The sequence below is a fragment of the Perca fluviatilis genome, chromosome 8 (genome assembly GCF_010015445.1).
Source record: "Perca fluviatilis chromosome 8, GENO_Pfluv_1.0, whole genome shotgun sequence".
In the NCBI taxonomy this organism is placed as follows: Eukaryota; Metazoa; Chordata; class Actinopteri; order Perciformes; family Percidae; genus Perca; species Perca fluviatilis.
This window is the reverse complement of record NC_053119.1, coordinates 7281067-7297019: the sequence shown is the minus strand read 5'-3', so window position 1 is coordinate 7297019 and position 15953 is coordinate 7281067. Positions and strand designations below refer to the sequence as shown.

Genomic DNA, 15953 nt, shown 5'->3' with positions numbered 1-15953 from the left:
ATTTAACATATATTCTACCATATATTAAACAAAGATGTGAAACTATATCTTTACATATATTACCAATACGTTTTCCCATATAAATGGGAATACATTATGGTGGATATTTATAAATATAAATTAGCATATATTTTGGAATATATGAACACATATATTATATATTCATGTTCAATATATAGCAATATATTGAAAGCGGCAATAATTTGTATATTTTGCAATATATTGCCATATATAATATATTGTATAATATATGTATCATCAATATATTATTCCATGTTTTTTCAATATATAATATATTGTAAAATGTAATGGAAAATAATATATTGCAATATATTACAATATATTTCAAGTAATATATTGGTAAATATATTTTCCTTTCGTAAGGGGACTGAACGAGGTGGACAAGAGGTTTCATGTTCTGAGTCAACTAATCGGTCATGTCCACCAGAATGTGGCAGCTTCACCTTTATAATGACTGTCCAGTGGATCGTTTCATTGTGGAAGAGCACAGAAAAATGTGGACTCTGCTCAGCAGCGAGGTGGTGTTCAACAGTCAAATGATGTCTACATCACTGTGAAATTAACACTCTGTTCATCATTCATCCGAGTCTCAGCTCGTACCTGCTTTGCCGATCTGCACAGCCAGCTTGGTCAGCTTCCCCTGGAGGACCGACTTGTCCTTCTTTGGTAGTTTTTTCTTTGGTTCTCCGTCCGCGTTGAACGGCTGCATCTCCACCGTGGGTCCATCCTTGTTTTTCCCTACAGAGGACACAGGAAGTCAGTAAAACATTCAGGTGTTTAGCCACAACCTGTCAAAACTGCTGCTTCTGACACTTTTCTAGTCAATTTTATTTATAATGGTCTGCCATACATTCTTAAATTAAAGCCAGTATTCAAATAATGGCTCAGTCTATAATAATAACCAGTTTATTTTTTTCCCCCTCCATAATCACCGCTGTTAATAAAATCAACACTTCTTGTAGATATTTCAAAATTAAAAGCCTGCAAGGAAAGGGATGGATTATTCCATTTGAGGCTTTTAATGTGAAAGGTGTTTAATGTGAAAGCTTTGCAGGAAGAGTTGAGTTTCATTGACAGCAACCTAAAAGCGATGGTAAAATTGGAAACGTAAAACCGACTGGAATCAATCAGTGAGGGACAGCAGAAGCAGTGTTAAACAGAAGAGTGGTGAGAACGACACGACTCTGCTGTTGTACGGATTACTGTTGCTCTGTGGAAATGTACATTATGCTGAAAGACAACAGATAACCATGGAGGAAGTGTTGAGTTTGCATCAACAGCAAATTGAAACAGGAGCTGACTGCTGCCCAGGAAACAGGGAGGGTCCTTACTAAAATATGATCTAGTATGCTTGTAAAACAGGTATGAATGCTAAGTTACTTTTTTCCCCCCTGACCGAGAGCTGACCCTCGTCAACTGATCATTAACCGCTAACCATTAAGCAGGCAACAGAGTTCCAGTTCACCCGTCCAGGACACTCGGGCGTACTTTCTGCGCTTCGCGTCTGCGAACTTGTACTATTCGCTCAGCCACGATGTTCCGTGCATTGTACTAGAAACATGCAGTCACATTCCTGGAACCGCTTGCGCAGCTGTCTCGTCTCCAACACATCCCCTGCTGTGTGTCTGCTGAGCATACTCTGTGTGTGTAGGAAGGCAGATTTAACCTGCCACTCCTCATCGATATAGTGGCACGTGTCAGGTAGCTCTCTGCTGTAAGCACCGTCCAGTAGAGACAAACTTAGCAGAAAAAAAGAGCTTAAATGCAACTTACTAGTGCAGAGTTAGAACTACCAAGTTAATTAGCACTTAAGAAATACATTGTATAGCCTATTTTTCTTTTACAATGCAAAAACAAATCCTCAACTTTTTATTTATGTTTTAATAATGTTTTTAACGGTTTAGCTGATAGCATTAAATCTGTCAAATTTCAAATAAAGGCATGTGTCTAAGCAGTTAAATTAAATAATGACCCTGTCAACTATCTCTTCAACTACGGCAGCCCAAAAAATCCTAAATGATACACTCAAGTATACTACAATTTCCTCCATGAACATTTGTTGCGCTTTTCCTATTAATCCCACAGCAGGACCTGAGGATGGTGATGTCAGTGTGCGGCTCATACTGACATCACTCATTACCTTCATGTACTATATATATATATATATATATATATATATATATATATATATATATATATATATATATATATATATATATATATATATATATATATATATATATATATATATATATAGCAGTCCAAGCAGACCTCCAAAATAACCTACTAACAAACAAACTAATCAACCAATCAACCAGACTACATCGTCTCTCTGTTCCCACTGGATCATCATGTTAAAAATAAACCATCCTACAAACAGAATCAACTGACACTGTAGCTCTGTGACAGAGAGTGATGGTATCTGCAGGTAGGTGTGTGTGTGTGTGTGTGTGAGCGTGCTGATCCCAGCTAAGTAATGAGGTTATTAGTGGACAGGCAGCAGCAGCAGGCAGGAGAAGAAAGCAGCTGCCAAGCTTAAGGCCGATAATCTTCTTGGTCCTAATCACCATCAACAGAGTCAGGAGCACCTGCTGCTGCTGCTCAGACCACAGGGACATACATTGCACCGTGTGGGGCCACATGGACCTCAAGGAGCCAGGACCAGGTCCCCCTGAGACCCCTGATCTCCTGCACGATCTCTGACCAGCCTGATCAGAACCACCTCTCATAAACCAACATGGTTTTTTCGATTGACTGATCCAATTGTCCTGCATCGCATGGTGCACAGCCTGTATTGGCTTAAAAGACAGCAACAGCAAAGAAGATCATGATGTACTGATTTATATAACAGAAATGTCCTGTTATGAAGGATACACTGTACAATGTTGTCAATCTAACCTAAACAAAGGTCTCCTCATTAAGCAGCCAACTCAACACACAGCCAAAACCTCAGATTTCAAACCATACACAGTTTTGTTCTACTCTCGGCTCAAGCTAATTTTCTTTATATGGCCATCTGCTCCAGGCACGTTACTGCCGTGTTTACGTTACATACATTGCTGCATGTAGCTACATGCTAACGTCAGGGAAACCTGTAATCTTGGGAGTTTTTTTTAGCCCAAATTCCCCCTTTAACTGAATTTTGTATAGTTCATGTGGGATGCGTGTGAGTAAGTCTGTTTATATTTATGACTAGGTTTATGAATTAATTAAGCTATTTGGAGCAGGCCTTACCACATAATTGGGAGGAGAAACACCTCGACACGCACTAGGAGAGAACTAATCAGCTCTGACTGTGCAACACTATCTGAATGATGAAAGTCTGTTGTCTTCTCCACAGGTTCCATCCTTCACTCACAGAACACAGTAACATGCTGTATACACAGATGTATAAAAACATGAACAGGATGGCAGCTCAATGGACAAAACTAATGTTACAAAGCTGCTGTTCGTCAGCTCAAAACCACAAGGAAGTACAGCTAAACCAGCCATCTACTCCGAGTCATATACGGAAACTCACAGTACTGAAGCAGTGATGTGCTGCTCACCTTTCTTTCCTTTGTCATCCCTTTTACCTGTAAAGGCAAAACATTCAACAGCCGTTAGTTAGTCATACAAATTGAACAAAACATTAAAAAAGCCACACACAAAAACAACATAATCAGTGTTCCCTTTATAATTGTACAGGCTGCCAGGCCAATAGGAACCTCCGCCAGGCCAAAAATAATATTTGAATGCAAAAAGTAACACCAAATACCCATCCAGCGTTTCCCCTATATTCATTCTGCAGTGGCGCACCGCCTTGAACGAGGCAAAGTGCCTGTGGTTAGTTCACACGTCTGTAATAACAGCAGGACAGCCGAGTGTCGGTTATCCAAACTGCTAAAGTCCGTTGAACAGGAGAGGTAAAGAGAAAGTTGTGGCTAGCCTGCCGGTTACAAACAGGCGGAGACTCAGAAAGCTAGACCAGAGAATATCCGGCTAAAGCAGATTGGTGATGCTGTTTCGCGTTCATTGTTCTCCGTAAAGTTGGCTAAAATTAAACAACTTATGCTTCATCTACACATTCTTGTCACAGCGTGGGAAAGAACATTGCAGTTGCTGGATGTTTGGCTTATTTTCTGTAAGTATTGTAACATGAAAGTACAGGGAAATTAGAAAGCAAGCTATCTATCTATCTATCTATCTATCCATCTATCGCTCACTAGCTGTGGTCTGATAAACAGTAAATCCACCAACGCAGCCCCCGAGGCTTTCGTCATATGGAGGGGGGCAGGGTTTCATCCAAAGTGAACAAAATATCTTATCTCATAATAAAAGTGTATCTGCTCTGTGAGACGGTAGAGTGACAGAAAATCGCCACTTTAAAAAACAGTGTTGATGTGGAGCAACTTTTAGATGTTTACCTCTAATGGTCAGGCGCACAGTGTTGTTGTTGAAGTGAAATATGAACTATGTCCATTTTTACAGGCTGAGGGGACATTTCTCAGTTCCGTTATGTCTGTGATCTACAAATGTCAACTTTTACTACTCTTAATGAAGCCCTAAACAGGGAATTATGATTAGAACTGGTAAGCAGCATCCCGTTCCTCTTTAGACTAAACAGATCGCTTTATATTCTGAACTTACTTCTCTTGTCCCTCTTCTTTTTCCGCTCCTCTTTCTTCTCTTTCTCAGCCTTCTCCTCACTGTCACCTTCACCGTCCTCTTCTTCAGCAGCACCAAGCAGCGTGAAAATGATTCCAGTCTGAGAGTTCACACCTACAGCGGTGACCAACATCTTGCCAGAGCCCTCCATCACATGGGTACCTGAGGGAGAGAATAATTAGTTTATCTGCCGTGTTGGAGGCGAGGCTTGGAGAATTGGAAGTGTGACTCAATGCAAATGTAAATTGAAAAATCTATATTTTTGACAACAGTCAAATAGTTGTCATATTCCACTCTCTCTCATAGAAACACTACTCAAACCATAGCAGCCTACGCTTGGTTATTGGGTGCAGCTTAGAGCAGAACATATTGCTTTATTGTGGAATAAAATTAATACGTTTTATGACACATTGTTGTGAAATTACATAGAAGAGAGTGGAATACGTTGCCTGCCAATAAATAAACAATACGTTTTCATCTCTTAATTTGAATAAGACACATTACATTGACTACGTTTACATGCAGCCAATAACCCGTTCAAAACCGGAATATTAGCAATAACCCGGTCGTGCACGGCCATGTAAACACCGGCAAAAACCCGAATATGCTCATATTCCGGTTTTTAAAAACCCGAATATGCTACCTGGGTTACCCCTTTTCTAACCCGAAATTTTGGTCATGTAAACGCGTATCGGCATATCCCCATCAAAAGGAACATTGATTTGTGTTCTGCGCATGTTCTATTCGCAAGGAGTCTCGGTCTTTTGAGTAGAGGAACTTCTTGTATGCGCCAGAAAACATAGTTATAATAATAATTATATACTATAATAATATAGTTATATATATATGTCAATGCAGAAAACCTGCGCGCAGTATACCGGAAGTACACAAGAAGTAGAGGTAAACATGGCGAGACGCAGCACAGCACCACACTTTTGGAGCGAGGAGGAAACCAATTTCTTTATTATTGTGGTGAAAACCATGAATATAATGTCTTTTATTGACGGCAGAAAGTACCGAGATAGTGAGATTTATAAGAAGGGGACCGAAAAGTAATTGCGTCTTAAGGCTGTCCGTAGGCTACGTCCAGACGCTAACCGTGCGTCGCCGTTTACGTGGGGATATCGCCAATTGATTACAAATTCCATGTAGGAGTAACTCTCTCTGCTCACGCATGTAAACGGGTTATTCCGAATGTTTCAGAAACCCGAATAGTGACCTTAACCCAACCATAACCCGAAAATTGACAGCTTGTAAACGTAGTCACTGTTAAGAATAGTTAAAAACAAATAATGCTACATGATAAATAATGTTAAGCTAAATACTGTAATTTCTTTAGTATTTCAGGAGGTTTAAATTTGTATTATTATTATTTCAGTGTAGGAAGAGGTGTATTGTTCCGTCTGTAGGTGTGAAAACCAGAGAGATGAAAAGCTGCAGCAGAAGCTGGATGCTGAGAGCTGACCGTGACATATCAGGTCACACCGAACCCGGCTGTAATTTGACGTGAACGGAGAGGAGTTGAAGCACCTGACAGCAACATGGGGTCTTTGTCAACGGTCTTCTTGACATGATCAGATTCTCCTGTCAGAGCGCTTTCGTCAATCTTCAGATCGTTGCCCTGAATCAGGACGCCGTCAGTAGGCAGGAGGTCACCTGGAACACCAACAACACACACAGGTCCACTGTAATGACAGCTCACCCATCCGTCGTTATGTTACATCATCATTGCATCGTGTCTGTCCCATGAAAAGAAATTAGGGCTGCACAAAAAAGAAGTGCACAATATTTGGCAAAATATGTGTCAAACCATTCTGAATTGAGTATTGTGGTGCTGCAGAGATGTCCCGGCCTACAAATCTTTTACAGTAGACTAAAGAAAAAAAAATCTTTGTTTGGTACAGATCCTCTCAAAAATTCACAATATAAATCATTACAATTGTAATATTTTTCAATGAAAAAGATCCAAAAATGATCATTCCCTCCAATATTGTGAATCCTATCGCAAGATCAGTCCAAATAATTGCAATTAGATATTTTCCTCATATCGTGCAGCCCTTGAAAAAAAAAAAAAAAAAAAGAATCAACCAAAGCAGCAGTAAAGGGTGGAAACATTTAATTTTGTTTTCTAGTGATAGTGAAATAGTGACATTGAGATATAAACAGAGAGAAACTGGTTTATTATTATTATTATTAGAATATAACACTATATGTCTATCTTATTCTGTCACCATAAGAAAACTACAATAATTCCTCTGCAGCTTTTAAAATAAGACATCTACTTTAAACAATCCGTATGATCTGCTGACAGCGGGATCTGTGGATAATCCAGAAGAACAAGGGACACAAATCACTGCTGTTAAGGTTTTTTTAAATTCTTTAAAAAGGACCAAAAATTACATTCTATTCCCTTTATTTTGTGGTGGCAATATGAACCTCAAAAGCATCACACAACTAACTAACCATTTAAAGATTTTCAATAGAATACCAGAGTTTCATTACACTACGTTCATTGCATTCACTTTTTAGATGCTTTTGTCCAAAATAACCTAACAATAAATGCATTCAAACTAAAAAGGAACAAGAGCTAGATGTAATGTCATTTAAAATATTGGAAGTGTAACCCTCCCAAAAACAAACGGCTAGTCCTTTTTATTTTGGGCGGTGGAAGATGGGAAGTGACTCTGGGTCCAGAACTTCAGTACTGATAGCAAAACAATACTTCTTTTGATAACTTTGAGAAATAAATAGAAACAAGGTTGTCTACAAAACCCCTTTTTTTCATTGAACAAAAGAAGACAAAGGAAGTTGCATAAACTGTCAAGTCAACTTTAAGTACCTAAGCAAGTTGTGATGGTCTGTGCTACGGACACATTAGAGTACCAGAAAAAGTACAGCCGTTTGAGATCCAGTAATCAGTGGTAAACTCTGCTGTAGAGAAGTGCATGCTTTTTGTTCTCTCACCGTATTTGACCTGTGCGATGTCTCCGACCACGATCTCGGACACTTTGATCTGGATTACCTGCCCCCCTCGGACGACGCTGAACTTCTGCTCCTGCTCGATGCGGCTCTGGAGGCCGCGGAACTGCTTCTCTTTGCTCCAGTCGTTGAAGGCTGTCACCAGGACAACACAGACCACTGACAGCAGGATGGCAGCGCCTTCGATCCATCCAGCCTCCTCCTCCTCAGCCTCTGCATCGAGGCCGCCAGCCGCTTTGCCACAGTCTGAACAGAGACAACGCAGGCTGCAGTTTTAGCTTTCTCTGAACATATGTTCCCCTGCTTCTTTACACACTCAAACAGTGCAGGCTGACAGGAAGTGACCTCTGGCCTTACTGTACAGGTGGATTCCTGTAGTCTCTCTAACTTTGGGTGGAAGTGACACACTGCTACTTTGACGTAAAAGCCTCAGTTTGGCCCAGTGGCTCTCCGCTTTTCTTTTAACAAGTTGGTACCTTGAAATGAAATTTTTTTTTAAAGAGGGACAAGAAAATACAGCACTGTCTTATGAAACCTACAGAAACTGAAAGTGTGCAAGTTTCTCCCCCCTGAGAAATAAAAGTGAATCTTAGCTTTTATTTGGTACTGAAGTAATGCATTTATTTCAGTGTAGTTCTGTTTATCAATGAAGTGTATGAACTACGCTGCAGGCTGGAGTCTTTGCTTGCAGTGGATATGAACGGATATGACCCAGTGATAGTTATTTTATGTGAATGGGGCCCGTCCAAACCAAAAACAATAACTATAATTATAACCGTAATGATGTGAGCATCCACACTGCTGACCAATAATGCTCCGCACACAGTAGCGTCAAAGCTGCGCTGCACGCTCCAGCTGATACATAATACACTAATACAGCAGACGTTGCAATGTCAGATTACAGGAATCTATGTAGGAATAACCTACATGCACATATTTGTAAATTTAGGCACTTTTTATAAACCAAAAAAAGTCTAAAGGCGGCCCCCGGGGCTTCTTCAGGAAACAGCGGCGCTCCAGAGGAAGGGATGAGAGCGGGCGGGCAGGCGCCAGATCGGTGCAGAGCACCGGAACAAAAACACAGACAGTATGATGATAACATCCAAAACACAAGATTCACTCTCAGTGGTTTCTGTGACATGAGAAATGTTTTTAAAGTACCAATGTTTAAAGGTCCCATGGCATGAAAATGTCACTTTATGAGGTTTTTTAACATTAATATGAGTTCCCCCAGCCTGTCTATGGTCCCCCAGTGGCTAGAAATGGTGATAGGTGTAAACCGAGCCCTGGGTGTCCTGCTCTGCCTTTGAGAAAATGAAAGCTCAGATGGGCCAATCTGGAATCTTGCTTGTTATGAGGTCATAACAAGCAAGATTACCTCCCCTTTCTCTGCTTTGCCCGCCCAGAGAATTTGGCCAACCCATGAGAAAGAGAGAGACATCATGGCTTTCAAACGAGCAAAGTGGCAGTTGGTCAAGGCCACACCCCCACCCTCCACCTTGCCCCCCCTCTCTCCTCCTCAATAGCTACAGACACAGAAATGGCACATCCTAATGAAAGCTCATTGTGGGACTGGCTCTAGTGGCTGGAATTCTGCACCAAGGCTGAATTTCGGTAAAGAGACTTCAGATACAGTATTAGGGGACCACTAAGGCCTATATAAAAGAGACTTCAGATACAGTATTAGGGGACCACTAAGGTCTATATAAAAGAGACTTCAGATACAGTATTAGGGGACCTCTAAGGCCTATATAAAAGAGACTTCAGATACAGTATTAGGGGACCACTAAGGCCTATATAAAAGAGACTTCAGATACAGTATTAGGGGACCACTAAGGTCTATATAAAAGAGACTTCAGATACAGTATTAGGGGACCACTAAGGTCTATATAAAAGAGACATCAGATACAGTATTAGGGGACCACTAAGGTCTATATAAAAGAGACTTCAGATACAGTATTAGGGGACCACTAAGGTCTATATAAAAGAGACTTCAGATACAGTATTAGGGGACCACTAAGGTCTATATAAAAGAGACTTCAGATACAGTATTAGGGGACCACTAAGGTCTATATAAAAGCATCCAAAGAGCACCATGTCATCGGACCTTTAATAATACACAGAGCTAAAGGATCGTAGTAGCCCCACAGAGTGGAAAAGTCACGCCATTGACCACCTGTGTGAAACACATCTCTCCGCAGTGTCCATCTCTGCCGCGTCATGTTGTAAATTCAGATGGATTTCGATTGGCTGCGTTTTTATCGTTGATCAAATTGCTCTGAAAATGATATTGATGTTATAGTTGCGGCGTCGACTCCGCCATCCACTACAGTAAGAATGATTTTTAAAACTATATATTTATAGTTGTCGATATAGTTATTGTTCTTGCTGTGGACGGGCCTTAAGCCTTGAATGGACCCACATCACATGCATGTCTTCTGCAGGAAAGGAGCAACCGGGACAAACACTTTCCTCCGATTGTGTGTAAATTTGCTGTTTTCACATCACATGGGATTAATCATGAAGTAAAGGCACTGAAACACGAGTAACATGTAAAACCTGAAACTTGACCTGCTGGCGGTTACATTTTAGTCTGAGGTGAGCTCGACTGCAGTTTAACTTACATGTGTACTGCTGTTATGACAGAAAGTAACAAAGCAAGTACAATGAGTCCCAGACCCCCTCACTGACTGAAGCCTGATAATGGGGCGACACAAAACAGGAAACACATTCTGAATATCATCTGACAGCTCTGCTAACGTCTCACCACGATGTCCTTGTAAACAAGCAGTGATATGCCAGCACACAGGTTCATAATACAAGTTTGGAACAATAGGTTTCTGAGGATGTAAAGGTTTCATTTGAGTGACTGTGTAAAAATAGAAACTCACTGTGCCTGTCACCACCGGGCGGATTGTAGAAAGAAAGCGCTAGTGAAATGATGGCTGCCACCTCCAAGATGATAAGCGTGACATCCTGAAGGGCTTCCCACACTAACTGCAAAAAAGTTTTGGGTGTTTTAGGAGGGATGAGGTTCTGTCCAAACTCCTCTATCCTTCTGTCGATGTCCTCAGAGTTTCCAGCTAAACCTGCAGCAGAAGACACAAAGACAACATCAGAGACAAGTCCTCCTCTGATCCTTTACACCACAAAACAATTCATGTAGCTTAATCCTAACCTCTTCCCGTTTTAAACTCTGAAGAACAACATTATGAGTCACAAGTGATTTTACATTTTAGGGGAGATTGCAAAGTTTCCAAAGATCCCAAATCTGTCAGGCTCCATTTTATTCAAATGTATCAAAAGTTGCAAAGACACTCTGACACACTGTCTAACTTGCAAAAAATATATAAAGTTTAATAGCAGGCAACGTTTCGTTACTAGACCATCTTCAGGCAAAATAAAAGAAAAAGTGTCTCAAATGATACAGCAGACATGTGGAATGTTTCCATCTGCTAAATTCAATAAAGAGCTGGAGCATATGCAATATACGGTATATATATATATACGGTTTCATTCAAAATAAAGAGGTTTTTAAACAAAATTTACAGATATTATCCCCTGGTAAGGCCGCAATATGATTTCCAGCATGTTAGAAATAATAGAAAGAGTTGATTAGGCTGTATGGTTATAATTATACAATGTATGTATACATTTGATGTGACCAAATTGTTTTTCTACCTACACGGCCCCTGAGGTGATCATGACCGATAGGCTATTGTTCTTTTATGTTAGGCTATCAAAGCGCTGCATGATAAAGCTACGTGAACGTTTGCACTTCAACCACATCTGGGGATAGTGGCGGTCTTGAGTCTTTGGCATCGTTATTTTTAGGTGTTTGGGGGCTGGAAACTATGCTCTACTGATGAGGATCTCCACACAGTTAAATTCGGCTTCTGAAAGAAACGTAATGAGGCAACGTTTTGCCTTCGAGGGGTTTGTCAGACTACCTAAATGGACAAAAGTATCAGCTCGACCTTCATTACATTACATGTCATTTAGCTGACGCTTTTATCCAAAGCGACTTACAATTGCTATATGTCAGAGGTCTCACGCCTCTGGAGCAACTATGGGTAAAGTGTCTTGCTCAGGGACACACTGGTTAATGTACCACAGTGGGTATTGAACCCAGATCTCCCACACCAAAGGCATGCGTCATATCCACTGCACCATCACCACCTGACCACCTGACCTACAATTAAGGATAAAGAAAAACATCTTTTATCCCAAAATTATCCACTATGTACAAAAAACCCACTACTAAAATGTCTAAAAATGGCTGTCAGAAACCTTAAAGATCAGAATATAGGCTATTGCATTTCTCAAAGTGTCAACATCTTTGTTTCCCTAGGAAGCAATTCAACACAAGACAAGTCATAGTAGGGCTGTGCAATTAATCAAATGTTAATCGCCATTTCGGCTCCCAACGATCACAAAAACTGAGTAATCGAGAAAAAAAGATTATTTTGCACATTAAGTTTTGCAAGTAATCTCGTAGTTGTCTTGTGTCCTGAATGAAAAAAAAAGTAACTGTTTTTCACTGTTGATTTGTTTAACTGTTTGACGTTTTTTTAAATTCACTAATTGCAACACTTTTCCAAAAGTCAATGAGATGAGTGATTTCAATATTGACCAAAATAATTGTGATTTTGATTTTTTTGTCAGTCAGATTAACCTGCTAGGGGGACGTGGAGGAAAGAAAACCTGTTCATACAGTTCCACAAAGTGCTTTTTTAAAGATCAGTTATTCGAGGATCAGACCTCTGAGCTCTGTTCACGAGGGCTGTCACTTTGTTTGAAATTCAAACTACCTTACAAATGCAGAAAAAGATTTCATATTCAATCAGGAATAATGCATCTGAATTCAAATGCATATCTGATCCACTGTATGTCCTGTTGTCCTCTGTAAAACCAGACTGTTGCTCTCTTCTTTAACACAAACTGAAGTAAACTAGCGAGCTCTGCTGAACAGATATAGCCTGACGTCGCCATACTCAGATTCTAGTCAGAATATGAGTCTGCTGCTGCTCCATTGGGCTGTGATTATGGGGCGTGTTTCAACCGAACCAGGAAAGAAAATGCCTTTGCACTCAATTGGATAGACCTACAACCAATCAGAGCGCCCAATCTTCTTAGCGACCATCGGGGCCAGCTGATAAATTAAACTTTTGCCGAATCCCGTAAGAAGGACGGCAAAAAACATCTTTCCGATCGACAAATGCCTTCATCGCTGTTCTGTTCCTCTTTTAAAATGAATGTGCTGTCGATATCTTCTATAACAGACGCGATGGAGGAATCTACACATCTCAATTCTCCAGCGGCAGCCATCTTTGTTGTAAACAAATTCAACCCAAATGCTCTTTGGTGACGTGGTTGATTGATCATCTGTCCATCATCGTATGACAAATTGATTGGCCCGAACAGCTTTGGTTCGAGCATAGTTGCTCCACAACGGATCAAGTCCAGACCGAACTTCCAGACCTCAAATGTTGTGGGCGGGGCTAAGTTTGGCTGGCATCCAGGCTAGAACAGATAACCATGACGCTAAAATACTAAGGCGAGGAAACTGTTCGGATTCATCACCATAGAAGGTTATAAATCAGCAGCATGTGCAGACTTTGGGAAGTGCAACTGCCTACAGCCAACATACAGTAACTTAGCTCAACCGTGAGCAAAGGTAGCTTGTCGCTAAGTCAGGCTACGCGGGTTGCATCCAACTGAATTTGAACACATTCAGTGATAATTCATATATTCTTTTGAGCTTGATTTTTTGAAAACGTGACACATGGTTTATCACGCCTGGGGTTTGTGTTTCTCTGCCGCAGTGTGGTGTTGCCTGGTAGCGGAGAGCAGACTGGTTTCCTCTGAGGAGCAGAACGGCATGTTGGGACATGCTCAGATCCCTCTGGACACGCTGCAGCTGCAGCACGGTGGCTCCGAATCAGGTTTTCAACCAAGCACCTTTCTCCATGTGAAACTAATATAATGTAAATAGGAAAGGTGAGCAGAGCACTGGGCATGTCCTCTGCTTTCAGGTGACACTTACACTTTAAGTTAATGGATCCGCCCTCCAGCTGTCGCCACAGAGACACGCAGAGAAGTGAAGCGGCGTGAAAGATTTTCCGCTGATTTCAAGCTGCTGCTGACATTTTACTCTGTCAGCAGGAGTCGAAACCCTGAAGGTGTTTACTGAGAGTGTGCAAGACAGACAGACGGAGTGAATTAATGATGAGGAGGAAAATGCCAATGGGCAGACATATAAGATTCACTGAGTCCACTGAGACACTGTTCACAGTCTACGGTCTGTAGGTCAGCATGAGAAACATTGAGACACACTGAGTCCACTGAGACACACTGTTCACAGTCTACGGTCTGTAGGTCAGCATGAGAAACATTGAGACACACTGAGACACACTGTTCACAGTCTACGGTCTGTAGGTCAGCATGAGAAACATTGAGACACACTGAGTCCACTGAGACACACTGTTCACAGTCTACTGTCTGTAGGTCAGCATGAGAAACATTGAGACACACTGAGACACTGTTCACAGTCTACGGTCTGTAGGTCAGCATGAGAAACATTGAGACACACTGAGACACTGTTCACAGTCTACGGTCTGTAGGTCAGCATGAGAAACATTGAGACACACTGAGACACACTGAGTCCACTGAGACACACTGTTCACAGTCTACTGCCTGTAGGTCAGCATGAGACACACAGAGTCCACTGAGACACACTGAGTCCACTGAGACACACTGTTCACAGTCTACTGCCTGTAGGTCAGCATGAGACACACTGAGTCCACTGAGACACACTGTTCACAGTCTACTGTCTGTAGGTCAGCATGAGACACAGTCTAGTGTCTTTACTTCAGTATGAGAGATAATGAGTCCACTGAATTAACTGACTGACTGACTACTCTTAACTGCGTGTATGGAAGGGAGGGAAATCAACCTAAAAGAAGATGAATGATTCAGAAAATGATCAACTCCTGATGTGTAATAAAAGTGCAAAAACCTATGAACAACAGGATGTTCAATAAAAGAGCAGTTCAGAGTTCCGTCTAAACCTGCAGACCCAGTTGGGTCATGGAGTCTAAGTTTAGCATTTAACGCAAAACTCCTCTGGTCATCTTCTGCATGAGAACACACACCACCAACCCCTGATCCACCCGGCCGCCACCCTGCAGGGTTCAGCAGAGGTAACCTCACGTAGAAAAGATTTACAGGCTGATCAGACACGATGAGCATCACTGCCTCCACTACCTTTGCGGTTATTATGACTGACGGGACAAAGACTGCAGCCAGATTGAAACAGGGGACATTTTCATTTCATGCTGGTCTGTACACGCTACATGGTCTGACAGCGAAACTATTATGACATTTAGGGCCCTATTTTTGTAGCACGCAACGACTAGCGCAAGCAGCGCACAGACAGTTTGGTATTTTTCTGACCTTGAAATTTGCTTTGCCCATTTGTGTGACATTTTGGTGCCTAGGTCCACACACACACACACACACACACACACACACACACACACACACACACACACACACACACACACACACACACACACACACACACACACACACACACACACACACACACACACACACACACACACACACACACACACACACACACACACACACACACACACACAAACAGGTGGAGGTAGGGCTGGGCGATAAAACAATCTCGAAACGGGGCAGCGAAAGAATTCAGGTCGATAACGGTGATAAGCTTTGGACATATTTACCCGATAACACAACTAGCAGAGTCTAGCTTTTCGGCTTGCCGGACCCGCCCACTTCCTATTGTGAGCGTTTTGCCGGTGTTCCCCTGTCGAAATGTGTGTTCCCCAGTCAAATAGGGTTTCCCTCCTGTTAAAATGCAAAATATGTCGGCGGTTGGTGCCAAGCAGGATGGGAAACGCAACAAATGTTTTCTACCACCATCCCAGCGACCACACCGAGAGTATGAAAATGCGGACTCATGTTGGCTGGAGTCCAAAAACAAGTTATAAGTAGTACCATTAGTTTGTTCAGATTAATTTATTTGTCATAGTTCCTTGTGTACTTACATAGATAAAGACAATGAAAAGACAGTTCTCCACCAGCCACTTGCAGTACAACAGGAAAAGACAACAATCATACAGACGCTCGTAAAAGCAGTACCGTTAGCTCGTCTGCTGTTAGCGGCGCTAGCATTAGCTGTGCTGTAGCTGCTGTACCAAAACAACAATCGTGTCGTCTTTTGCGGCCATTGCCCCATATGAAAAACATTCATAAAGAAGGAAAAATAT

The 15953-nt window shown here is 41.5% G+C and overlaps 1 protein-coding gene across 3 annotated transcripts in view; it reads right to left on the bottom strand.

Annotated features, from left to right (window-relative positions):
• Window positions 1-15953, bottom strand: part of LOC120564166 (plasma membrane calcium-transporting ATPase 1-like) — a 48961-nt gene that overhangs the window by 19833 nt on the left and 13175 nt on the right. For all 3 annotated transcript variants that reach the window (XM_039808934.1, XM_039808933.1, XM_039808932.1), the window contains 6 exons: window positions 10539-10736; window positions 7633-7893; window positions 6199-6324; window positions 4651-4830; window positions 3570-3596; window positions 622-759 (listed from right to left, as the gene is read on the bottom strand). In XM_039808934.1, coding sequence (XP_039664868.1) covers window positions 622-759; window positions 3570-3596; window positions 4651-4830; window positions 6199-6324; window positions 7633-7893; window positions 10539-10736 — 930 coding nt within the window. The remainder of the gene's footprint in view (window positions 1-621; window positions 760-3569; window positions 3597-4650; window positions 4831-6198; window positions 6325-7632; window positions 7894-10538; window positions 10737-15953) is intronic.